General features: G+C 37.5%; 3 protein-coding genes across 3 annotated transcripts; all 3 read left to right on the top strand.

Annotated features, from left to right (window-relative positions):
• The first annotated feature begins 7,572 nt into the window (after nt 1-7,572).
• LOC137168984 (uncharacterized) lies at nt 7,573-11,043 on the top strand. The gene is made up of 8 exons (XM_067571902.1): nt 7,573-7,933; nt 8,076-8,351; nt 8,591-8,758; nt 8,857-8,952; nt 9,050-9,078; nt 9,646-9,693; nt 9,882-9,950; nt 10,163-11,043. The coding sequence occupies exons 1-8, from the start codon at nt 7,675-7,677 to the stop codon at nt 10,289-10,291; spliced, it is 1,074 nt and encodes a 357-aa protein (XP_067428003.1). The 5' UTR covers nt 7,573-7,674; the 3' UTR covers nt 10,292-11,043.
• An 888-nt stretch (nt 11,044-11,931) lies between these two features.
• On the top strand, nt 11,932-15,050 carry LOC137168987 (uncharacterized). Its single transcript, XM_067571905.1, has 7 exons — nt 11,932-12,072; nt 12,232-12,564; nt 12,707-12,982; nt 13,256-13,378; nt 13,902-13,988; nt 14,080-14,108; nt 14,283-15,050. Exons 1-7 carry the CDS (start codon nt 12,012-12,014, stop codon nt 14,364-14,366), a joined length of 993 nt encoding a protein of 330 aa, XP_067428006.1. The 5' UTR covers nt 11,932-12,011; the 3' UTR covers nt 14,367-15,050.
• A 4,551-nt stretch (nt 15,051-19,601) lies between these two features.
• LOC137168983 (uncharacterized) lies at nt 19,602-23,556 on the top strand. Its single transcript, XM_067571901.1, has 8 exons — nt 19,602-19,932; nt 20,075-20,350; nt 20,594-20,761; nt 20,858-20,953; nt 21,051-21,079; nt 22,127-22,174; nt 22,332-22,400; nt 22,585-23,556. Exons 1-8 carry the CDS (start codon nt 19,674-19,676, stop codon nt 22,711-22,713), a joined length of 1,074 nt encoding a protein of 357 aa, XP_067428002.1. The 5' UTR covers nt 19,602-19,673; the 3' UTR covers nt 22,714-23,556.
• The last annotated feature ends 1,607 nt before the right edge of the window (nt 23,557-25,163 follow it).

Below are 25,163 nucleotides of genomic sequence, written 5' to 3'. Positions count from 1 at the left end.
AAAACTGTCTTTGAGAAAGGGGCTGAACTGAGGGGCTGCATAAAGGGTCAGTATAAGATGGATGAGGAGTTTTTTTTAACTGTAAATCATGCAAAAACATTCCAGCAGAGCCCCAGAATTAAAATGTAGACCTGAAAATGTGCATGATATGCCCTCTTTAACCCTATGACATGAATGGCTTATAAACATGCACATAGAATATTGAAGTGATTCTGGATCATATGGCCTTTTTGGTTAGTCCAAAAACAAGGACATTACAGCAGACTAATACAGACATGAATATGACTTTCAGAATCTGATATTGATAAAAACATGCAAACTTTTGGTGGTTTACAGCTGATAAAGAGCAGATCTCATGGCACTATTCACATATGGAGCAAAGGTTGAACCTGAATGGCTTACGTTACAATGATAAGAAAACAGTGGCATGGATTATTGTTTAACCTGTAACCTTTGAGGTGCTTCAGGTTGATTCTTAGTTGTCTACTGTTTTCTCTGGGAAAGTTCTTCCCAATTGTTTATAGGGAGCGCTTCAGGGTGCTGCACTATCCACAACCCCAACAAACCTCATGTGAGTAGAATATGTGCTACCCCCCAGAGGATGCCCACCAGAGTCATCCACACAAAACTTAGTAACATCTCCTGACTGTCACATTCATCAGCTGATTCTGAGGGATAATAAGACTTATATTATTTAGCAATAGGTAACACAATTACATTTTTATGGAGGGAAATAAGTGATCTGCCCTCATTTATGTAAATGGGATGGACAAAATATAACACCTCTATAATACAATGCAAACCAACGAAACTCAAAAGGAGCAATGCCTAACAGGGGAAATTAGCTTCAAAACAGTTACACAGCAGCATGTCAACACTTAACTTCCTTTAGTCAACAAGTCTTCCAATCCACGATTCCACAACTACAACCATGCTCTTCTGAACACCAACAAAGACACTCAGCTCACCCAGGTGTTTTCTCTGACCTCAGTTACCCAGAATGAGGCCCAAACCAGAATAAATCAAATAAATAAATCAAGCAAATATATCAGAGAATCCCCTAGGTCCTCCACTCCAGGTGGCATACTTACCAACCTTGTCACAGATTGGTCCCTCCATTTCAACTGACTGGGAAACCCCTATAATCAGTGTTACCTGGACATGTTTCAGCACAAAGAGAACAACTGAATAAATGCACACAAACAAAACACCTAGGAACCAGACTTAGAGGAGCCCCCAATTTGTCATGACCAGCTCAAAACCATGACAAATAATGAGGGGTGACTCAGAAAAAGTTAAAGCAAAAACACATTCATTTATTTGAAACAACTAAAGGGGGTGTAGCAGTCAGTACGTGTTGCGTGAGTGAAAAAATAGTGAGTGGAATGTTGTATGGTGAAAGAAAAAGCAAAGACAAATATGTGGAGCATGGAGAGTAGGGAGCAGAGTTTCCCCCTTCTCTCTCATCATGGAGTAAATGGGGCGTGCTCTTATAGTACTGGAAACACTGGGCCCAGCCCAATAATCAATGACCCAACCACACCTGCTGGGTGTCTGCAACACAAAACACAAAGACAGGGAGCGCTCCTTTTCAACAGCTGGGACACAATCCAGCGAGAAGGGATGACGAGCACTGAAGGAGGAGCATATGTATTAAGTGGAGCGGAAAACATTTGCCGGTGGGAAGATGTGTCACCTTAAACAATCAAGGTTTATTGTGTCATTAATTGTGGATGAGATAACAATGTCAAAGAAAAAAATGATACCAGCAATCACCTGCTTGCTGCTCTTCTGTATGTTAAGTACATTTTATCGTATTCACTCATTCAGTTGTAATAGCATAAAGTAGACTGTAATCATGATATTGAATGATTTAGGTATATTTGGGGGGATATGCTCCCTCCACAAGTCAAAGTGTTTTGAATAATGTTCTACAATGGAGCTTAACTCAACTTACCCTGTAGTGTTTCTATCAGCCATGTGCTCAAGGTAAGCGTACACGCTGCTTTCGCCACTTTAATTTTTTTTCTCTTTTATTATCAAAAATGACAATTTTTACAGTTCAAAGACAAACAGTCAATATCTATTTACATAAAATAAAACTATTTGCAAGGGGAAAAAAGAAAATGAACATATCAAATTGTATGCCTCCAAACACCATCACAACAAAACTAAAATGCAAAACTCAGATCTTTTTTGTCTTTGGAAATAAATACCATTTTTGCATTTTACACAAAAACATCTTCACCTTTGTCTGCCAAAAACAATGTTTGAATGGGCAACAGGTTGCAGAACAGTTTCCATTTTTCCACATTTTTGCCCTCTTAAAGGGCAAAATTTGTCACAGTGTATACTGCATATCTGGCATGGGCCAGAGTGATGTTAATCAATGTTGTGTTTATATCAGTCCTTCTCTGGGATAATCCAAACAATTAAGTCCATGTCCAGTCCGTGTCCATTAACGTTTTCAGTCCAGTGAGATGTTCTAACAGAAGCTTGACCTGGTGGATAAAGGGGATGCAGATGGGACACAGAAAGAACAGATGTTCAAGGTCCTCAAGATGTTGTTTGCAAACCGTGCAGTCTCTCCCGTACATAGATTTACTTGTATGGGAAAAATTGAGCAGGGCATCAAGACTTTGTGCCGACTGAGTCGCCTTTTAAATGGTGTGCAGACTCCACCTATTTGGCGCACCATAGGCGTATGCCGGTGTGGTAATGGTGCAGACCCACAAAGACAAGCAGCCAGCCCACCAGCCAAAAGAGGCGGGGTCATCACAGCCTATGACCAAAGAATTGAGTCAACACCTCTATAAAACATTTTCAATGAAAATTAACTTAATCTTAATCTTAATGAAAGTAGGACGTATTGCAGTGCTGTTATATTAGCTACATGTATGTTAGAATTCAATACTGGTCATTTGAGAAACCAAAAGGGCTGATTTTTCATGTACAGTTTCAATTATATATGAGAATATATGGTGAAAAATACAGATTTGGCTGTAAACAATGACAGTAGGTATTGTGTCTAACTAGTTTAGCTTATGGAAACCTTAATCCATCCATCATAGCTCAGTGACTACATAAAATAATACATATTTACAAATATTTGCATGATAATTGAAATTGAACTGCAGGAATGTGGGGCTGTGAACACTCTCTGACACAATGACAAGCTTTAAGCAACAGTTGCCTACCTACTAAACTGAAACTAAACTAAGATTAAGACTGTGCCCACACATTATGTAAGAAGATACGCATATACACACACAGTTCACCTTCATACACACAAAATCTCAGATATATCTTTTACCTAGATACTTTAAACCTTGTCAATGATAAACTTTACTGAATGAATTTTATAGCTTAACTTGTTACAAAACCAAGTTATTAAATTGGGGGCAAAGATCTTCACAATATATGTTTTACATCAGACATGATGCCTTTGACTCACATTTTATCCAGGAAGCTTCCTTGAAGCTTCGGCTGTAACAAAACAAAGTTGAAAAGTTCCTGTCGAACCTAATACAAGCATTTATACACAACTTTTGAAGTCGATCATGGCAAACAACCTCAAGCTTTGGGAGCTCTCCATCTTCTTCATCACCTGGGACAACTTTTGTTTCAGATGAAGTGAGAGAAAGAGAACAGAGAGACATACAGAACAATAGTACAAATGGGGCTAAAATATCAGTGAAAAGGGCTTTAAAGATCTGCTAATGTTGAACCAAATTAAGTCTAAAACATCAGCGAATATTGACCCAAACACCAGATTTTTTATAATTTTGTACGTTATCATTGGGTTGTCCCTTATTGCCAATTTTGTTTGCATAACACAGGAAGTGGGAGAGAAAATGTTGCTTTCAAACCCCTGCTTTTAGGTTATTTGCATTGTTATAATGTTTTAAAGATGGTCTTAAGTGTCTGTCCACCAATTTGGTTGAATCTGAATTATCTCAACAACTATTGGATAATTTTCCACAGAAACTGGTGTATATATCCAGACTTTAGTGATCCCCTGACCTTCCCTTTATTGTTATCTTGAGGTTGACATTTGTGGTAGATTTTAATTAAGATGTCTCAACAACTATTGCCCTGAAAATTGGTATAGACATTCATGTTCCTCTTTATAACTTTGGTGATCAGTGAGTTTTCATCTGCCACCATCATCAGATCAAATATTTAAGTTGTCTGATACTTGGGTTTATGACCAAATCTGCAAAACTAATTGTATTCCAATCAGATTTATTTAGTAGTGCTAATTGGCAAATGTTAACATGCTAACATGCTAACTGATAATGTGAGACTGCTTTTGTTTTTGTCTGAATTCCTGATCTAATTATTCTGTGTGGGAGCTGCTGGATGGGAGGCAGGTTTCCCAGAGAGGCTGTAGAATCTAATGTGCATCTTTTAGTAGTTTATAACTAAATTGATCAAAAAATCTACTTTACAAATTTATTGTAGATTAACAGGTGCTTAATATTGACTTGTAGTAAACTGAGAGTATCTTTAAAAGTTCAATCACACGCTGGAGTCACTGTGAATAATGTTTCATTTCATCCATAAGCCTTCAGTTTTATCATGACTAAGGTCACCCTCTAGTGTTTAATGCAAATGATGACATTTAAAGGACAGGTTCACAATTTTTCAAGTGTGTCTTAAAACAACAGTCAGGTGTCCATATGAACAGTGAAAGAGGTTTTCCTCACCTTAATCATTCCTCCTCTTTATACTGACTATTAAAAGATCCCCCTCAAATGTGCTTTCAATTTAAGTGATGAAGGACAAAATCCACAGTGTGTCCAAACAGTCATTTAAAAGTTGATGTGAAGCTTATATGAGGCTTCAGCAGTCTGAGTTAGTCATATCAAGTGGATATCTGCCACATTTACAGTCTGTTTAGCATCAAATTCCCTCTTTGTGTTTCCTCGGACAGTGTTTCCCTGTTGAGCTGCAGGTGGAAGTATAGTAACAAAAAGAGGGACTTTGTCATTAAAAAGACTGTAACGTCGAAAGATATCTACTTGATTTGACTCATTTGGACGCTGAAGCTTCATATTAGCTTCAGATAAACATTTAAATAGATTTTTGGACAGAAGGAGGACTGTGGATTTTAGCCCCCATCACTTACATTGTAAGTGCATTATGAAGGGATCTTCTAATGGTCAGTATGAACAGGAGGAATGATTACAGCAAGAAAAATCTATGTTGTAATGTTCATTTAGGTTCTTGACTATTATATTAAGATGGACTTCAAAAATTGTGAACCTGTCCTTTTAGTCATAAAACAGCCCTATTCTGACAGAAACACTTATCTCCAGTCCAGAGGAACAAAAGCACAGAGAGAAGATTTAATTTTCAAAGAATCTACAATAAAATTGAAGAACAAACCACCAGACATCTGCTGCTGTTCTTCCCACGTTGACACCAAAATGTTTCCGATGAATCTTTCCACAAAAAGTTACGCTGAAAAAAAGAAACTAAAAACACCCCAAAAACCACTTTCTCTTATTTTGACATTGAGTGGGCAAATTCTAGTTAAGTAATAGTTATAAAGTTAGTTATAATAGTCTTTAAAATTGTATTTATGTATTTATGTATTTCTGCATGTCTGCGGTTTATTTTCTTCTGACCAGAAGCTTCACATAAAAACACTTCCTCAAAACCAAATTAAGCAATAATTATCATGTGACATTTGCATCTTACAACAAAAATACAGATTTCTGGGATCATGAGTTCATTAGAGAAATTAAAAAAAGAGAGCAGAATGTCTGGTACCAGATGAGTAAAATTTCTATTTTTCTGATGCTGTTGCTTCATTCAACAGGTTGATTTGGAAGATATATTTAGAGCTGGTTGTACGTGGGCAGAATGGAGAACATGTCACACGAAATCAGCCAGACTTACAGCAAACTGTCCTGTGGTTATAAAGAAGGTCAAGGTTGAGTTGTTGTCTCATGACAAGATAACTGGACTAGAGGCTTCATTAAGCATATGAAACTTTATTTATCAGTCTCTTTATCGTACAGTATGTCTTAATTAAGCATTAACTTTTTGTTCCTCTGAGCTTCGCGTGTTTCTGATGTTTATCTGCTCATCATTAGAGCGTGAAACCTCCAGAGTTCTGCTGCTGTTGTACCCACATTTTCTCTAAAACACTTCCCTCTGAATTCTTAAGACAACGCTGCAATGAGGAACCAGTGGCTTATAGACCACAAAATGCATCAAGAATAACATGAGAATGCACAAGAATACAATTGCTCAATCTATGTTCAGAGGTGACCATGGTGAATGCATGAACATACTGTGATATACATGTACGAAAATCATCTCTGCAGTGTGTATGTAGCGCGACAAACCTCTCAAACACAGAGTGGTGATGACAAAATAAACATCTCGAGTGTGTTCATTTGTGAGAAGAAAAGCACAATGCGACAACTCATTTAATTTCACAACATGAACAAAACTGACACTGCATATGTAGTATTCAGTCAGGACACTCATCAGTGTGTTAACCATTTGTAGTTGTTATGTTAGAAGATAAAACCTCTCTGCTGCTGTTGTACCACATTCTCACCAAGACACTTCCCCCTCAATTTCCAGGGGAAAAACAGCTGCTAGATACAATGAGGAACTAACAGGTCTCAGACCATTACAACATCATCTTATCTGTGTTCTTTCCCAGCTGTTCCAGTATCACCGTGTTGCACCATGAGTGTCAAGAGTCAGAGTCTGTTCATGTGTGCTGTCAAACATCAACATGAATTCTGTCACGAAAGAATCCTAATTGTGTTTTAAAACATACTTTAAACTACTTTATTCTTATCAGATGTTGCAGTTATGTGGTCTGTGTCTTCGCCAATATTGGGGCGCCACAGAAAATGTTCTTTTTTAAAGGGAAATCATTTGTCATTAAATACAAATACTGCTCCTGTGGACAGTGTGGGAGAAAACAATGTTTCCATGTTTTAAAAGCATTGCATGATGAGTTCATGATATATAAAGATAAAGTACTTTGAAAGACAGCAGTGGAAAGGAAGTGGTTTTCGTGGTGAGTGGGTGGAAACATTAACCCTTAACTTCTGCAACATCTAATCCCTCATGTATTTACTCTTGGCTGATTATAATGTAAACTCTTATACAGATATATAAGATTATATAAGATGCAGATGAAGCATGAACTTGCTTGTAAAATGCAAAAATGCTCAAATTTAAAGGGAATATGCTTATAAAAAGTTGATAACTGAGAAGTGAGAAAAACAGACTGAAACCACAATAGGGAGGAGACACTTTGCTTATGATAGGAAGTAGATAGTGTACTTCTGCATTTTGAGAGTTCAGAGAGAGAGAAGAAGACAGAAAGAAAGACAGAGAAGCACGATGGTTGAACTCAGATGGATTAAAATGTCTTTATTTCTGATACTGGGGCTTCAGTTTACAGGTAAAATACAAAAATCATCATTATTACCTTATTGTACTTTATTAAATAACTTTCATTTTACTGAGACAGTCAAATATGCTGTTTGTTTTTAACATTCACACTACAGTCATATTCTTATTTCAGTTCATTTATCACATTTCTCTCTCAAATTCTCAACAGCAGTAACTGGACAAACTTCCCTCTACATCACTGTCAGAGATGGAGATGAAGTCACTTTGTCTTGTGAAAATGTGATGACTGATCAGGATAAATGTGACAGTACTACCTGGCTCTTCAGTGGTTTAAGAAGCACAGCAGCAGAAGGGCTGATTGAACTTGGGCAGATTGGTAGATATGTCAAAGCTAAATCAGACAGACTGAGTGTTACAGCGAACTGTTCTCTGGTTATAAAGAAGGTCACAGTTGAGGATGTTGGTTGTTACACCTGCAGACAGTTCAAATCAGGACAACAACAAGGTCAAGACTCTCGGGTTTATCTGTCTGTTGTTACCAGTGAGTATTTACATCATAATGTTTTCAGCTCAAACTGACTTGTTAGAACAATATACTGAAACATTACAATAATTATGATCACAGTGATGAAGTTAATCTGACTCTTGTTGTCTTTCTCTCACAATATCTCCATCTTCACCAGTGACTGAACATAAGGACACTGATCAGGTGACGTTAAGCTGCTCTGTGTCGACATATGAACAGTGTAGACACACAGTGAAGTGGGTGTATGAGGGTAATTATTGGGATGTGAACACTCAGCACATGAAGGAGTCACAGTCTTCTTGCTTTGCCACTGTGATGTTTACAACTTCCCATCTTGCTGAGACGTCAAAGTATTCTGAGTTATTCAAGTGTAACGTGACAGATATTCACACTGGAAAAGTGCAGCAGTTTGCCTTCAGCCCTCAGTCTACAGGTGAGTAAACTGCCTCATTTAGTTTCTCTTTTTTTTGTTTAGATGGTTATTATGGGGTATTTTCTCAACACAGTTTGTTGGTGTTTTGGGATTTCATTTGTCCAGGTGAGGATGCAAAATCCACAACATCAACACCAACATGAATTAGTGGAAAAAGTGAATAATTCGAGCCAAACAACGTTCTTTTGTCTTCCAGTTCATCTCTCTGACTGTCTCTTGTTCTTTTTTACTATGTTCAGGTGAGGACACTAAAAGAGCTGCAACAACAAAATCAACAGCAATAAAATCAACAAAAACAACAAAATTACCAACAACTACATCAACAACAGCAACAATGGGAAAAAGCACAAAGACAACAATGAACGAAACAGCACTTACAACCATTGATACTCCAACAAAACAACAAGGTAGAGATTTAACAACTTATATCTCTCTCTTTCTCTCTTTTCATCAGGATTTTGATCAGAACTGAACTATGCAGTCAAAATGTTTTTAATATTTTCAGATTTTCCAGATTGGGCAAAGTTCATCATTGTGGCTGTGGGTTTAGCATCACTCTTAATAATTGTTTTGGTGATCATCAGATGGAAGAAAACTAAAGGTGAGAACACTGACAGATGAAACTTTCATAAACAAGACATTTTGATGAACCTGGATTTTCACTGTGGAAACTAAAGTCGATTCTTTTGTCTTTTCAGGGGAGACAACACAGATGGATGAAAACATTGTGAGTTCACAAACTGAATTATTAATGTTTATACAGTTATGACTTTTCAGAGAAAACCAGTGTTTGTGGTATTCTGCTTTAAAGGGGACATATCATGCACATTTCCAGGTCTATAATTTTTTTCTGGGGCTCTACTGGAATATCTTTGCATGATTCACAGATCAAAAGACTCCTTATTTATCTTGTACTGGTCCTTTATGCAGCCCCTCAGTTCAGCCTCTGTCTGAAACAGGCTGTTTTAGCTCCTGTCTCTTTAATACCCGCTTCCTGATGAGCCCACTCTGTTCTGGTCAGCTGCCAGAAGCTTCCTTCGACTCTGGAGTCTATTTAAAAGACAGGAGTGGTCGGATTTCACTTCTTTGTCTAATTCCTTACTCAAAATATCAACATCTCAAATACATCCATACATTTTCGAGATGAAAAGTTTTGAAACTTTAACCATGTTTAACATAGACATTTAACATTATAACATTATATAGATGAAAGAAAATCACAAAGCATGTTATGTCCTCTTTAAGTATCCATTACTGTCAATAGAAAACTGTAACTAGACTGTTATTTGTCCAGGGACTGAGCTTAAACCCTGCAGTGACTCCAGAAACCAGTCAGGACACGGTGAGATTACACACTACACCCAGTATAAAATTACACTTGATTTTGTACATATTTGTTCTCCAAAATGTGACACAGTGACCTTTGAGCCTAATTTCCTTCTGAGAGTGAGAATAAAATAAGATTAGAAGAGTGAGTCAGTATAAATCCACATGTTACTGAGCAGCCATCATGTTGTCTTCACTGTGTAGGCTGATCCTGAAGATGGTGTTTCCTACGCGTCCATCAGCTACACCAAGAAGACCAACAGTAAAGCCCGGGTAAGCTGAGTGTTTGGTTACACTGGTGTAAAGGAAGGGAAAAGTTTCATCAGATAGGAGAAAAAAAGAAAATATTTATTTTATTTCAGTTCTTAAATAAAAGCAAAATGATGACTTTCAGATCTCTCAGCTCCTGTCGAGTTATGTTGTTATGTTTTTTCATGTCATTATGTGTAATTTATGTGTGTTGCTGTTTCCCTTTTGTTTCCCAGGTTGGTGGTGATGGTGATGATGAAGGTGATGCAGTGACCTACAGCACTGTGAAAGCTTCCTCCTCTTCTGCTGGAGCCTCCACTGATCCCAGCAACCTCTACGCTACCATCAACAAACCCAACAAATAACAGACCACAGTGTTCATATCATTAAATTTAATTTATAACTGATTAGTTGAAGCTTTCTGATGAGAAAATCAGTTTTTATTCCCAGAATCTCAGCCAATTACCCTTTACTTCATAATAGAGACTGTATCTCTGTGGGGACTTTGTCTATGCTGTCCAAACATTATAGAGATTTTATCCTAATAATCAGTTTTTTACATTGTGCAGAACAGACTCTGCTTGACACATGAAACAGAGACAAAAAAACATTTTAGTTTTTTCAGTATTATAATGATTCAGTGTTTGATATGATTTTCAACAGTTTTTTTCTCATCTATGTTGTATTTCTGTAAATAGCTTTCTGTCCAGAAAGGCATGTAGTGAGTTAAGATATCCTTAATGAACTCACTATCAGACGCTTTATTGAGTTTGGTGATAGTTGTGTTAATGTTGAGTGAAAGTTAAAATTGTAGTTTTCATTGTTATTTTATTTCTTATCATTTTTGGACTGAACTGAATTCTCTAAGCATGTATTTGGTAAATTTTGAGTGTAATAATTTAAACATGTGTGTCTCTGTTCAGTTTGCTTTGTTGAGGTACAAAAGTGTCAGAGGTGTGATGTGATCAACATCTTTTACTTGGACTGAATTAATGGTGTCGCCTTTGAGACTCATATATTAAAGAGCTTAATGAGTGGAAACTGTGAGAAATTAACAGAAGTTGTAAATCTATTGTTGACTTTTAGAGTTTTAAATAAATTTCAAAATGTTTCATGATCCTTTCAGACTTTTTCATAAACTAACATTTGTGTTTGGTGTATTTTTTAGAGAGAAATATTAAAACAAATACACATTCTTCTTATTGCTGTGTGTAAGGCAGACGCCACTGAGCATGTGCAAGAACTTGATTCTTGATTACAGAGCTTCACTAGCTTGTTGTGCTACACAACAAGCTAGAGACAAGGTCTAAGTAACCACTAATTAGGTTATTAGTGATGACTGAGTCACTCACACACTTGTGGAACAAGCACATTCTCACCAAAACACTTCCTGTTCAGTTCTCAGAAACTGACCTCAAATATACAATGAGGAACTAACAGGTCTCAGACCACTAAAACATCATCTTATCTGTGTTCTTTCCCAGCTGCTGCAGTATCACCATGCTACTTTATGCTTATCAGATGTTGCAGTTATTTGGTCTGTATCTTTTTTAATATGTTCAATATTAGGGCGCCACAGAAAATGTCCTATTTAAAGGGAAATCATTTGTCCTTACATGTAAATACTGCCTTACATTACATGATGAGGTCATGATTATAAACATAAAGTACTTTGAAATACAGCAGTGGAAATAAAGTGTGTTGTGGTTTTAGTTGTGAGTGGTTGGAAACATTCACCCTTAACTTCTATACTATCTAATCCCTTATATATTTACTCTTGGCTGATTATAATATAAAATTTTATGTAGATATATAAGATTATATAAGATACTGCAGATGTGAGCGCCAGCCTACTCGAAAAATGCAAAAATGTTAAAATTCAAAGAGAAGAGAAGCTAATATGCTCCGCCTACAAGGAGCTGGGTATTTACAAGTGAGGAAGAACAGACTGAAGCCACAATGGGGAAGAGACACTTTACTCATGACAGGAAGTAGACAGTGTATTTCTCTTTATGAACCACTAATAAGGACATTTTGAGAGCTAAGAGCGAGAGAAGAAGACAGAGAGAAAGACAGAGAAGCACGATGGTTGAACTCAGATGGATTAAAATGTCTTTATTTCTGATACTGGGGCTTCAGTTTACAGGTAAGATACAAAAATCTGCATTATTACCTCATTGTACTTTATTGAATAACTTTCATTTTACCGAGACAGTCCAATATGCTGTTTGCTTTTAACATTCACACTACAGTCATATTCTTATTTCAGTTCATCTATCACATTTCTCTCTCAAATTCTCAACAGCAGTAACTGCACGAACTTCCCTCTACATCACTGTCAGAAATGGAGATGAAGTCACTTTGTCTTGTGAAAATGTGATGACTGATCAGGATAAATGTGACAGTACTTCCTGGCTCTTTGCTGGTTCAAGAAGCACAGTAGTAGTAGCGCTGATTAACCTTGGGCAGATTAGTAAAAGAGCCAAAGCTAAATCAGACAGACTGAGTGTTACAGCGAACTGTTCTCTGGTTATAAAGAAGGTCACAGTTGAGGATGTTGGTCGTTACACCTGCAGACAGTTCAAATCAGGACAACAACAAGGTCAAGACTCTCAGGTTGATCTGTCTGTTGTTACCAGTGAGTATTTACATCATAATGTTTTCAGCTCAAACTGTCTTGTTAGAACAATATACTGAAACATTACAATAATTATGATCACAGTGATGAAGTTAATCTGACTCTTGTTGTCTTTCTCTCACAATATCTCCATCTTCACCAGTGACTGAATATAAGAACAATGATAAGGTGACGTTAAACTGCTCTGTGTCGACATATGGACAGTGTATACAGACAGTGAAGTGGGTGTATGAGGGTAATGATTGGGATGTGAACACTCAGCACATGAAGGAGTCACAGTTTTCTTGCTTTGCCACTGTGATGTTTACAACTTCCCATCTTGCTGAGACGTCAAAGTATTCTGAGTTATTCAAGTGTAACGTGACAGATAAAAACACTGGAAAAGTGCATCTGTTTGCCTTCAGCCCTCAGTCTTCAGGTGAGAAATCTGCCTCATTTAGTTTCTAATTTTTTGTGTGTAGATGTTTATTATGGGGTATTTTTTCATTTAAGTTTATTGGGTTTTTCAGATTTATTTGTACAGGTGAGGATGCAAGAACCAAAACAAAATATCAACATCAATACAAATGAATGAAAAAAGCAAATAAGTCGAGCCAAACGCAACAGCATCTGCATGAAAATACAACACACAAACAATGTTCTTTTGTTCCAGTTCATCTCTCTGTCTGTTGTTCCTTTTTCATTTGTCCAGGTGAGGACATTAAAAGAGCTGCAACAACAAAACCAACAGCAGCAACCAAGGAAAAAAGCACAAAGACAACAGCGACCTTTTGCGATTTTCACGAGTGTCACGAGATTTACCAGTTTCACCACAGTAGGTTCTTCTACATGCTTGGAAGGGGAGGGTTAGGGAAGTGATATTAAGATAGCTGCAATCTGCAACCTCACCACTAGATGCCACTAAATCCTAGCTTTAACAACTCTTAGGCTAAAGTATGAATGTCAGACTGAGTCTTGGCTGTGGGTGGAGATATTCTCTTATCAGTTCATCTCAGTCAGTGTGTTCACACACACGTCTGAGTCTCAAACCTTGTTGTTGATCACTGTTCTCTCTCTTTCTGTCTCTCAGCCTTTGATATTTAAAGTACAAAACAGATAAAAGAGAAATATGTCTAAATGTGTACATATATGAGGGGGCGGGGGGTATGGATATTTTTTGGCCTGCCAGGCCTGTACTATTATAAGAGAAACACTGTTTTGTAATGAAGCAGTGATAAATGCAACATTTTTCAGGTTATAAAAAGCACACATGCTGTATATACTGTATTTCTCTTATCTTTTAACTACAGGAATTTAAACAGTGAAAAATGTTTTTAATGTTTTAATTCTCTTTACAGTTCAGTTGCAGCTCATCATTGTGTCTGTGGGTTTAACTGCACTCATAATAATCGTTGTGTCAGTCAACATATGGACCAGAACTAAAGGTGAGAACATTCACAGAACATTTATGAACAAGAAGTTTTGATGAACACAGATTTTTACTGATGAAGCTAAACTCTTTTTTTGTGTTTCCAGTGAACAAATCACAGATGGATGACAATGCTGTGAGTTTAAAAACTGAATATTCAAATGTTTATGTTTGTGGTAGTTCACTATTTACTGTGATTCTATAAAGACAATAAGAATAAACAGTGTTGACTGTATTAGTCTGACACAAAGGTTGTTTATTTGTTCTATTTAATCTCAGAATCTCAGGTGTGTTGTGTTGTTTTTCACAGGTGCATAATGATGAAGATGAAAATGAAGGTACGGTGGACTATGAAAACGATGGAGAACCTTCTGCTACTGTCAGACTCCACTGATCAACAACTTTCACACCAACATCAACTCACCAGAGTCCACCGCAGTTAAATAACATTTCATCAGATTTTATATGAGAAGTTAAAGCCTTTGTTTGTGTTTTGGTGGGTTTAGGTGGCTGATTCTTTTTTTTAACTGCAGCCCTGTTTTGTCAAACTTTTCACCCTCTTTAAGAAGTTAAGCCAAATTTTTTAATTTTATTTTTTACACTGTAACTTTGTCTCAGTTTTATTATTATTTGTACAGAAAAACAAATAAGTAACTTTCATTTTGGATTGTTTTTAACATGTTTGTTTTAAATTGTGTAGAATAGACTTAACTGAGCTGGGAGCTCTAATAGAGTCAGTAACTGTCTTCTCTTTATTATAACTGATATTATATTACTGGCCAGTATTTCTCTGTGTTTCCTTGCTGAGCTGCAGTGGACGGATAATAAAAGAAATAATAAAAAGACTTTAGGAGATTCCCACTTGATTTGATTAACTCTGAGTGCTGAAGCCTCATATTAACTTAAACTTTGGAATATATTTTTGTACAGAATGAGGATTTTGTTCCTCATCTCTGACACTGGAAGCATGTTAGAAAGGGATCTTTGATTACAGAGAGTAAAACCTGTTTCAATGTTCATATGGGCACCTGAATAATGTGAATCTGTCCTTTAAACTGCCTCACTTCAAACTGTACATCGCTGTTGTATTAATTTGATGTTTCTGGCAATAAAAAGCTGTTTCTAAACTTGAGGAATTTGTGAAGTCAAATGGTTTGATAATCTTAATGATGATTTTGCGACGGTACAGGTATTTGAACTTTAAGTGACTGAGATTCAAACACAAGAAGACACCAACAAATTCACTTTTAGTTACACACACATTTATTACTAATACTACAGTTATGTAAGGAATAAAACACTTAAACACACACCTACAAGTTGATTATCTTGCTTATACCATGATCATTTGCCAGCAATATAAAATAAAAGTATTTGCAAATTTTTGGTGAAAGTTTTGAATTCAAAATCAAAATATTAGGAAGCAAGAGCTTACCGTTGTCATGATGACTTGCCACACTGTACTCACCACCAGCCTGAACTGAGACATAAAATTCATGTAAGGTTTCATTAAGCATAACAGCAGAGTTTGTCTCCAAATCAGTGTTGTTTTGTTTTTGGTAGAGAAAGTCTCTCAGTATGTTAACTGCCCATTTTGGTGCCTTTTTTGTATTAATCTCATCCTTCTCCTCCATCATTTTAAGTTCTTCAGGTGTCAGATCCTTGTGCTGTTTTACACTTGGTTTCTTTCTTTTCTTCTTCTTCTTCTTCATCTCTTTTTCCTCTGCTGCGTCTCATTCTTCAAAACTTCATGACGAGTAAGCTTTGACAGCTGTGCTCCTTAATGTTGCTATGGTTACAGGTTGGGTAGGAGATGAATTTAGAACGGTGATTAAACTTGAGCCAAACTACTTTTAACGCACAGCTGCCAGCCAATCAGAAAAGAGTATTCACCCAGACCATGGTCTCATAAAGTCTCATATAAGACTTCACCTAGAATGTTAATATTTGAGGGATATCAACATTCACAGGTGAACAAAGGAGGGTTGAATTCGGGCTCTGACTCCCTCAATCAGCCACTTTTCACAATATTTTAAACACAATAACGACAAAAGAACTTCTCTTTAAAGATATAACAGTATTTATTAAACTTCGCAAAATTAACAGAGTTAACAAATGCTTCATTCAATAAACAACTATTCTAAAATCTAATTCTACCAAAGCAAACACAAACAGCTATGTACAGGGTTGAACACATGCAGGTGAATGCATGTGTGTGTATGTGTGTGTGTGTGACAAGATGGTGACGTGATCTGGTGTAATGACATTGAGGGTTTGGGACGTGGATGTGACTATGGAAAGAGGTCACGTCACGTGAGAACCAAATGGCGGAAGTACGGCGGTGACTTGGTTAGATAATAGCAAGATGGCGCCGCCTGTTGGTCGGCTTCTTGCACTCACCCAATTCCTTATTAAACACACGTGTCTGACGGTGGATAAAGACAGAGAGGGCAGTGCTTTATCCGACGTTATCTGACCATCACATGTGTAAGAAGATGTGTATGTATACGTGCGTGTGTGCAGGTTAGTCGCAAGAGAGGGAAGAAAGAGGAGGGAAGCGACCTTGAGAGGGAGAGAAGCAGTTCCCTTGTCGACAAGAGCGTGTGTAAGGACGGCAGTCCGTGTGTAAGGACGGCAGTCTGTAACGCACGTTGTCTGGTTTCTGATCGACAAAGAAACTTACTTTCTCACTCACGGTGGCACAAACACAGCAGTATCCCCGAGCAGGACAAACACAAAACAGTTTAGCATGGTGAACACAACTAAACAGGCAGCAAACTTCAAAATACTCCTCGGCGTATAGCAGGACAAATGGACTCAGCAGTCCATCAATGTACACAACAAAACAATAGCAATAAAGCTTAAAAAGCTAAAAGCTAATAACAGCAACTAAGCTGAAACTAACACACTATAACACTGCCTCTGCCCAGACATAAGCCTCTTACTTGGTCGCCTCAGAAAGCGAGCAGGGTGCGTGTGTTAAATCCGCCTTCGGTTCGGCTCGGTTCCTCGGCTCGGATGCTGACGGTGCCATCCTCGCTCTCGGCGGGTTTCACGGTAAGCTGATTCTCAGCTGTGTGGCGGAGAAAACAGCAGAGTCGACACAGTTGAAGAAGAGCGAGGCAGAGAAGTTGTCCGCATCTTTGTGAAGAAAATCTGTTTTTTCTTCTGCAGGTGGTGAGAGAGCTGGTTGCAGCAGCGGTCTCTCTTGGATCCAGAAATGGGATTCGGGTGAACACGAGTGAAGTCTCGTCTCGTCCGGCAAGGGGAGAGTCTTCAGTGGGGAAAAACATGTGCGAGGGGTACCTTCTTTTTATTGAAGCTGGCTCATGGAGGGACAAAGTATATGGAGTCCGAAATGGACTCTCATTGTTCTCAACAGGGCGCCCTTTACAATAGATCTGTGTTGGGCCTCAAACATGGGGTCACACCAAGAATGCATGCAGGCCTTTCTTGGTGTGACCCCATGGTTTAGGCCCAACACAGATCTATTGTGTAGTTGGTATGACAGACCTGATAGATGGATGAGATGACATTAAACAAGTTAATGGAGATTTTGGGAAAATACTTACTTGCTCTCTGAGATGTTGAGTCTCTTGAAATTCGGAAACCAAGAATGAGACACTTTTGCAAATTTTAGTTGAACTAAAAATTTTTTCACAATAACTATAAACATGAAAGCCATATTCATATTTCAGCGTGTTTTTCATGTTTCTATCTCATCTTCCGTCATTGTCAGAGATGGGGATGAAGCCACTTTGCCTTGTGAAAATGTGATAGTCAATCAGGATAAATGTGACAAGACGTCTCATATGTACGTCGCTTTGGATAAAAGCGTCTGCTAAATGAAAAATGTAAATGTAAATGTAATACTAACTGGATCTTCAGCGGTTCAGGAAACACAGTGGATCTGGTGGAACGTGGACAGATTCATGAAAATACCAAAGTTAAATCAGACAGACTGAGTTTTACAGCCAACTGTTCTCTGGTTATGAAGAAGATCACACCTGTGGATGTTGGTGTTTATTACTGTGAGCAGCACTAATCAGGATGAGTCACCCATGTTGTTCTGTCTACTATTAACAGTGAGTATTTATATCATGTTCAACTCAAACTGTCTTGTTAGAACAATATACTGAAACATTACAATGATTGATAAAGCAATTTTGTCTTTATGTTCTTCACCAGTGAATACATATGAAGACAGTGACCATGTGACGCTGTCCTGCTCTGTGTCGACACATAATGAAGTGGCTGTATGAGGGTAAAGATGTGGATGAAGATCACAAAGACAATAATACATCACAGTATAACTGCTCAGTTACTGTGACATTTCCTACTTCTCATCTAAACCTCAAGTCAACATCTCATGAGATATTTCAGTGTAAAGTGAGAGATGGTTACACTAACAAAGAACATCTGCTTACTTTCAGCCCTCCATCCTCAGGTGAGAATATGAATGATCACAAACTACAGTTCAATAAGGAGAGATCAGTTGGAAATGAGTAAAGTTTATTGCGAATTACAACACAGAGATTTTATATCTTCATAAGCGTAGTCCCTTATGAAGATAGGAGATAGGACGGGACAGAGTGCATAATTGCAATGATATTTAATCAACTACAGTTGTTTATTTTAAAGACTTTAGGTGTTGATAAACTTAATTGCCATGTTCTAATAGTTTGATTACAATGTGAGCTAAAGCCGCAGGAAAATTTTTATTGCTTTATTTACATTACAATTGCTTTGTACTGAATTTGTGTGCAGTTCAGCATTAATGAATAAGAAGAGGTGCAATAGAAGGTCTGAATACATGCAGTAATTGGATGAATGGGATGAAGTGGGAGGTAGAACAGAGGAGATTCTGCACCAGAGAGAAAGACGCAAATGATCCTAACTCTCACTGTTGAACTCCAGTACATTTCTAATTGTGTGGTTAATCAAAATTAGGGAGAAAAATAACAGGAAATGTCATTTTTTAAAGGCCTTAAAATGGAAATACTGCTCCTGTGCACAGGATGTGAGAGAACAATGTTCTCACACTTCAAAAGTGTTAAATAATGAGGTCATGATGAAATGTGAAGTTCGAAATGCAGCAGTGGAAAGGAAGTGGTTTTGGTGGTGAGTGGGTGGAGACATTCACCTTTAACTCCTTCAATATCGACTCATTTATGTATTTAATAAGATATTTTATTGATTTATAAGATTATATAAGATATTTCTTGTAAAAAATGACAACAACAACTCAAATTTAAAGGAGGGAAGCTAATGTGCTCCACCTACAAAAAGTTGTTAACTTACAAGTGAGAAAAATAGACTGACGCAACAATGAGGAGGAGACATTTTACTAATGATAGGAAGTAGACAGAGCGAGAGAAGAAGACAGAGAGAAAGACAGAGAAGCACGATGGTTGAACTCAGATGGATTACAATGTTTTTATTTCTGATACTGGGGCTTCAGTTTTCAGGTAAGATACAAAAATCTGCATTATTACCTTATTGTACTTTATTAAATAACCTTCATTTTACTGAGACAGTCAAATATGCTGTTTGTTTTTAACATTCACACTACAGTCATATTCTTATTTCAGTTCATTTATCACATTTCTCTCTCAAATTCTCAACAGCAGTAACTGGACAAACTTCCCTCTACATCACTGTCAGAGATGGAGATGAAGTCACTTTGTCTTGTGAAAATGTGATGACTGATCAGGATAAATGTGACAGTGCTACCTGGCTCTTTGTTGGTTCAGGAAGCACAGCAGCAGTAGAGCTGATTAAACTTGGACAGATTGGTGAAGAAGCCAAAGCTAAATCAGACAGACTGAGTGTTACAGCGAACTGTTCTCTGGTTATAAAGAAGGTCACAGTTGAGGATGTTGGTGCTTACACCTGCAGACAGTTCAAATCAGGACAACAACAAGGTCAAGACTCTCAGGTTGATCTGTCTGTTGTTACCAGTGAGTATTTACATCATAATGTTTTCAGCTCAAACTGTCTTGTTAGAACAATATACTGAAACATTACAATAATTATGATCACAGTGATGAAGTTAATCTGACTCTTGTTGTCTTTCTCTCACAATATCTCCATCTTCACCAGTGACTGAACATAAGGACACTGATAAGGTGACGTTAAACTGCTCTGTGTCGACATATGGACAGTGTGAACAGACAGTGAAGTGGGTGTATGAGGGTAATGATTGGGATGTGAACACTCAGCACTTGAAGGAGTCACAGTCTTCTTGCTTTGCCACTGTGATGTTTACAACTTCCCATCTTGCTGAGACATCAAAGTATTCTGAGTTATTCAAGTGTAACGTGACAGATAAAAACACTGGAAAAGTGCAGCAGTTTGCCTTCAGCCCTCAGTCTACAGGTGAGAAATCTGCCTCATTTACTTTATCATTTTTTTGTGTTTAGATGATTATTATAGGGTATTTTCTCAACACAGTCTGTTGGTATTTTGGGATTTCATTTGACCAGGTGAGGATGCAAAATCCACAACATCAACACCAACATGAATTAGTGGAAAAAATGAATAATTCGAGCCAAACCACATTCTTTTGTCTTACAGTTCATCTCTCTGACTGTCTCTTTGTTCTTTTTTTCATATGTTCAGGTGAGGACACTAAAAGAGCTGCAACAACAAAATCAACACCAGTAAAATCAACAAAAACAACAAAATTACCAACAACTACATCAACAACAGCAACAATGGGAAAAAGCACAAAGACAACGATGAACCAAACAGCTCCTACAACCATTGATACTCCAACAAAACAACAAGGTAGAGATTTAACAACTTGTATCTCTCTTTCTCTCTTTTGATCAGGATTTTGATCAGAACTGAACTATGCAGTCAAAATGTTTTTAATATTTTCAGATTTTCCAGATTGGGCAAAGTTCATCATTGTGGCTGTGGGTTTAGCATCACTCTTAATAATTGTTTTGGTGATCATCATATGGAAGAAAACTAAAGGTGAGAACACTGACAGATGAAACTTTCATAAAAAAGACATTTTGATAAACCTGGATTTTCACTGTGGAAGCTAAAGTCGATTCTTTTGTCTTTTCAGGGACGAAAACACAGATGGATGAAAACAAGGTAATGGTTCATTTCATTTGGTGGCCTGTCAATGGTGTCATACCCCTCTACCTAAGAGTACAAGCACACAAGATAATACCTTGGCGTTGTGGTTGCCTGCCAGAAACTGTCATGAATGGACTTTTTTTCAGTTTTAAGCTACATTTTTATGATAAACTTTTTAGATCTTGGTCATTTTTAACTATATCTTTTAACCAGATGAAGAATTTTTACTCATTGGACATTTGGATCTTAAGTTATCTGCTCAAGCTGAGCAAATGTTCGCAGCAGCTCGGCTAGCAGCCCCTCCCGGACGCCCTCTTTCCAAACAGAGTATGAAAAACACCAATTTTTGACATGAAACTGCTTTACTCACTGTTTTTATGGATTTATTCCCTATGTATGTTTGTTTCGGAGAGGGAAAGACGTGTTATCAGAGAAACTATCAGAGAAACAAGCTGAGCAAACATTAACAGCAGCTCGGCTAGCGGTCTCTACCGGACATACTGTGTCCACCGTACAGCATCAGAGAAACACTGGTTTTTAACGTGAAACTGCTTTATTCAGTGTTTTTACCATTTTTAATCACCGGATCTGTTTGTTTTGGAGAGGAGGAGACCTCTGCTTCCAGAAGCTTCCTCGGGCTCCAGAGAATACATAAACAAACAGTAGTGGTCGGATTTCACTTCTTTTTCTTGTTCTTTACTTAAAACTTCTCAAATACATCTGTACATGTTTGAGCCAAAATCTGATCCGAAATATTCGAAAGTCTTACGGAACAGATGGCTGTTTGTGGGCATGTGCCAACGATCTGATGTCAGTTTGATGAGGAAGTAGAGGTAACTTTGCAAATGGAGTGTTCATGACAGGCTGAAGCCCTGACTTTTGACTGTCAGGGAGCATTTTTACATACATTCACCTTCAACTCAACTTTGATTATGTTTAACATAGACATCTGACATAATAACAGTATATATAAGACAGGAAATCACAAAGAAGCATGTTATGCCTCCTTTAAGTATCTATTGCTGTCAATAGAAGACTGTAACTAGACTGTTATTTGTCCAGGGACTGAACATAAACCCTGCAGTGACTCCAGGAACCAGTCAGCACAGGGTGAGATTACACACTACACCCAGTATAAAATTACACTTGATTTTGTACATATTTGTTCTTTAAATGTGTGACATGGTGACTTTTTAGAGATTTGAAGAATGAGTCAGTCTAAATCCACATGTTACTGAGCAGCCATCATGTTGTCTTCACTGTGTAGGCTGATCCTGAAGATGGTGTTCCCTACGCCTCCATCAGCTACACCAAGAAGACCAACAGTAAAGCCCGGGTAAGCTGAGTGTTTGGTTGTTACTGAATGAAGGAAAATGTTATTGAAAATAATATTTCAGTCATTAAATAAAAGCAAAATGATGACTTTCAGATCTCTAAGCTCCTGTCGAGTTATGTTGTTATGCTTTTTCATGTCATTATGTGTAATTTATGTGTGTTGCTGTTTCCCTTTTGTCTCCCAGGTTTGTGGTGATGGTGATGATGAAGGTGATGCAGTGACCTACAGCACTGTGAAATATTCCTCCTCTTCTACTGAAGCCTCCACTGATCCCAGCGACCTCTACGCTACTGTCAACAAACCCAACAAATAAGAGATCACAGTGTTCATATCATTACATTTAATTTATAACTGATTAGTTAAAGCTTTCTGATGAGAAAATAAACAGTTTTTATTCCCAGAATCTCAGCCAATTACCCTTTACTTCATAATAGAGACTGTATCCCTGTGGGGAATTTGTCTATACTGTCCAAACCTCATAGAGATTTTATCCTAATAATCAGTTATTTTACAGTGTGCAGAACAGACTCTGCTTGACACATGAAGGGAAAGACATAAAAAGCATTTTTTTCAGTATTATAATGATTCACTGTTGGATATCATTTTTAACAATGTTTCTTCTCTTCTATGACTATTGTTATGATGCAGTACTCTTATTACTGTAAAAAGCTTTTTGTCCAGAAAGGAATGTAGTAAGTTAAGACATCCTTAATCAACTCGCCATCAGGCTCTTTGTTGAGCTCAGGGATGGTTGTTCTAGTCTTAAGTGAAAGTTAAAATCTTAGTTTTCACTACTATTTTATTTCTTCTTATATTTTTTTTTCTCTTTAAGCATGTATCTGTTATTTTTTAGAGTGTAATAATAAGTGTTTTGCTTTGTTATGGTACAAAAGTGTCAAAAGGCAAACTGAGCAGAGGTGGGATGTGATCGTGTGTCCCCACTTGGTGTCATCCTTGAGAGTCATATATTAAACAGCTGAATGTGGAAAGTGGAAACTATAAGAAATCCAAAGAGGTTGTAGATGCTTTGTACAGTTTCACAGTTTAAAATATTTTTTTTATATGTTTCATGCTTCTTTCAGATTTTCTTGGAAATTAATATTCATGTGTGGTGCATTATTTTTGAGAGAGAGATTAAAGCAAATACATCACACAATCTTCTTGCTTCTTCTTCGTGTCAGAGAAGTGGTCTGACCACACACCAGCAGCTGAATCACAGCTTCCTCTTCTGTTGCTGTATTTTTAGAACATCTTGGTAACATTTCACTTTATGGGTCCTGTGGTTTCCTAATCATTTTTTTTTAATTGTTAAATTGCTTCTCATCGTTCTAAAGTAACCATCTTTACATCAGTGCAACTTGTCTGTCTGTGAAGCTATAAATTACAACCGTACCGTATTATTCAACAAATATGATGAAATGTGAAAATGTAAATATTACCAAATTACGTTTCCAGAAAACCCATTAGGGAAGTCACTATGAGGAAGTGGCACATTTCTCTTCAACACGCACACGTTCAGATATCCTGACAGTTAATAACTGAAAAGGAGCAGAAAAAGCAGACAGAGAGGCACGATGGCTGAATTCAGATGGATTAAAATGTCTTTATTTCTCATACTGGAGCTTCAGGTTACAAGTAAGGATACATAGAACATACCAGAAACATTTTATTTGATTTAAAAGGCAACAGCTGCTTGTTTTTCACTTGATGGATTTAGTAGACTCCTACAACCTGCAAACTTCTGTTGAATCTAAAATTTTCTTCATGCTATCTGTCAGTATAAAAGCCATGTTTATAATATGGGTTATTATTCATGTTTCTGTCATTTCTTATCACAGCAGTGGCTGGACGATTTTTCTCCTTCATCGTCAGAGACGGAGATGAAGCCACTTTGCCTTGTGAAAATGTGACAGCCAATCAGGATACATGTGACAATATTAACTGGATCTTCAGCGGTTCGGGAAGTGTAGTGGATCTGGTCAAACGTGGACAGATTCATGAAGATACCAAAGTTAAACCAGACAGACTGAGTGTTACAGCGAACTGTTCTCTGGTTATGAAGAAGACCACACCTGTGGATGTTGGTGTTTATTATTGTGAGCAGCACAAATCAGAACAACACGCCCAGGTTCTTCTGTCTGTTATTAACAGTGAGTATTTACACCATTAAGTTTTCAGCTCAAACTGTCTGTTAGAACAATATACTGAAACATTACAATAGTTGGTGAGGCAATTTTGTCTTTACGTTCTTCACCAGTGATTAAACATGAAGACGGTGAGCAGGTGACGCTGTCCTGCTCTGTGTGGACACATGGTCCTTGTAGACACACAGTGAAGTGGCTGTATGAAGGTCATGATGTGGATGAGGATCACAAAGACAATAATACATCACAGTATAACTGCTCAGCTACTGTGACATTTCCTACTTCTCATCTCAACCTCAAGTCAACATCTCATGAGATATTTCAGTGTAAAGTGAGAGATGGTTACACTAACAAAGAGCATCTGTTTACCTTCAGCCCTCCGTCCTCAGGTGAGAATATGAATGATCACAAACTACAGTTCAATAAGGAGAGATCAAACGGAAATGAATAGAGTTTATTTTGAATTGCAACACAGAGATTTTATATCTTCATAAGCGTAGTCCCTTATGAAGATAGGAGATAGGATGGGACAGAGTGCAGAGTTGCAATGATATTTATCTATGCAGGTAGAAAGATCATTGGTCAGATATGGTGACGTCAGAATTGAGAAAAGAAGGAA

Source organism: Thunnus thynnus, chromosome 18 (genome assembly GCF_963924715.1).
Source record: "Thunnus thynnus chromosome 18, fThuThy2.1, whole genome shotgun sequence".
Taxonomy (NCBI): domain Eukaryota; kingdom Metazoa; phylum Chordata; class Actinopteri; order Scombriformes; family Scombridae; genus Thunnus; species Thunnus thynnus.
Note: the sequence above shows the minus strand (reverse complement) of the source record. Positions and strands in the feature narration are given on the sequence as shown.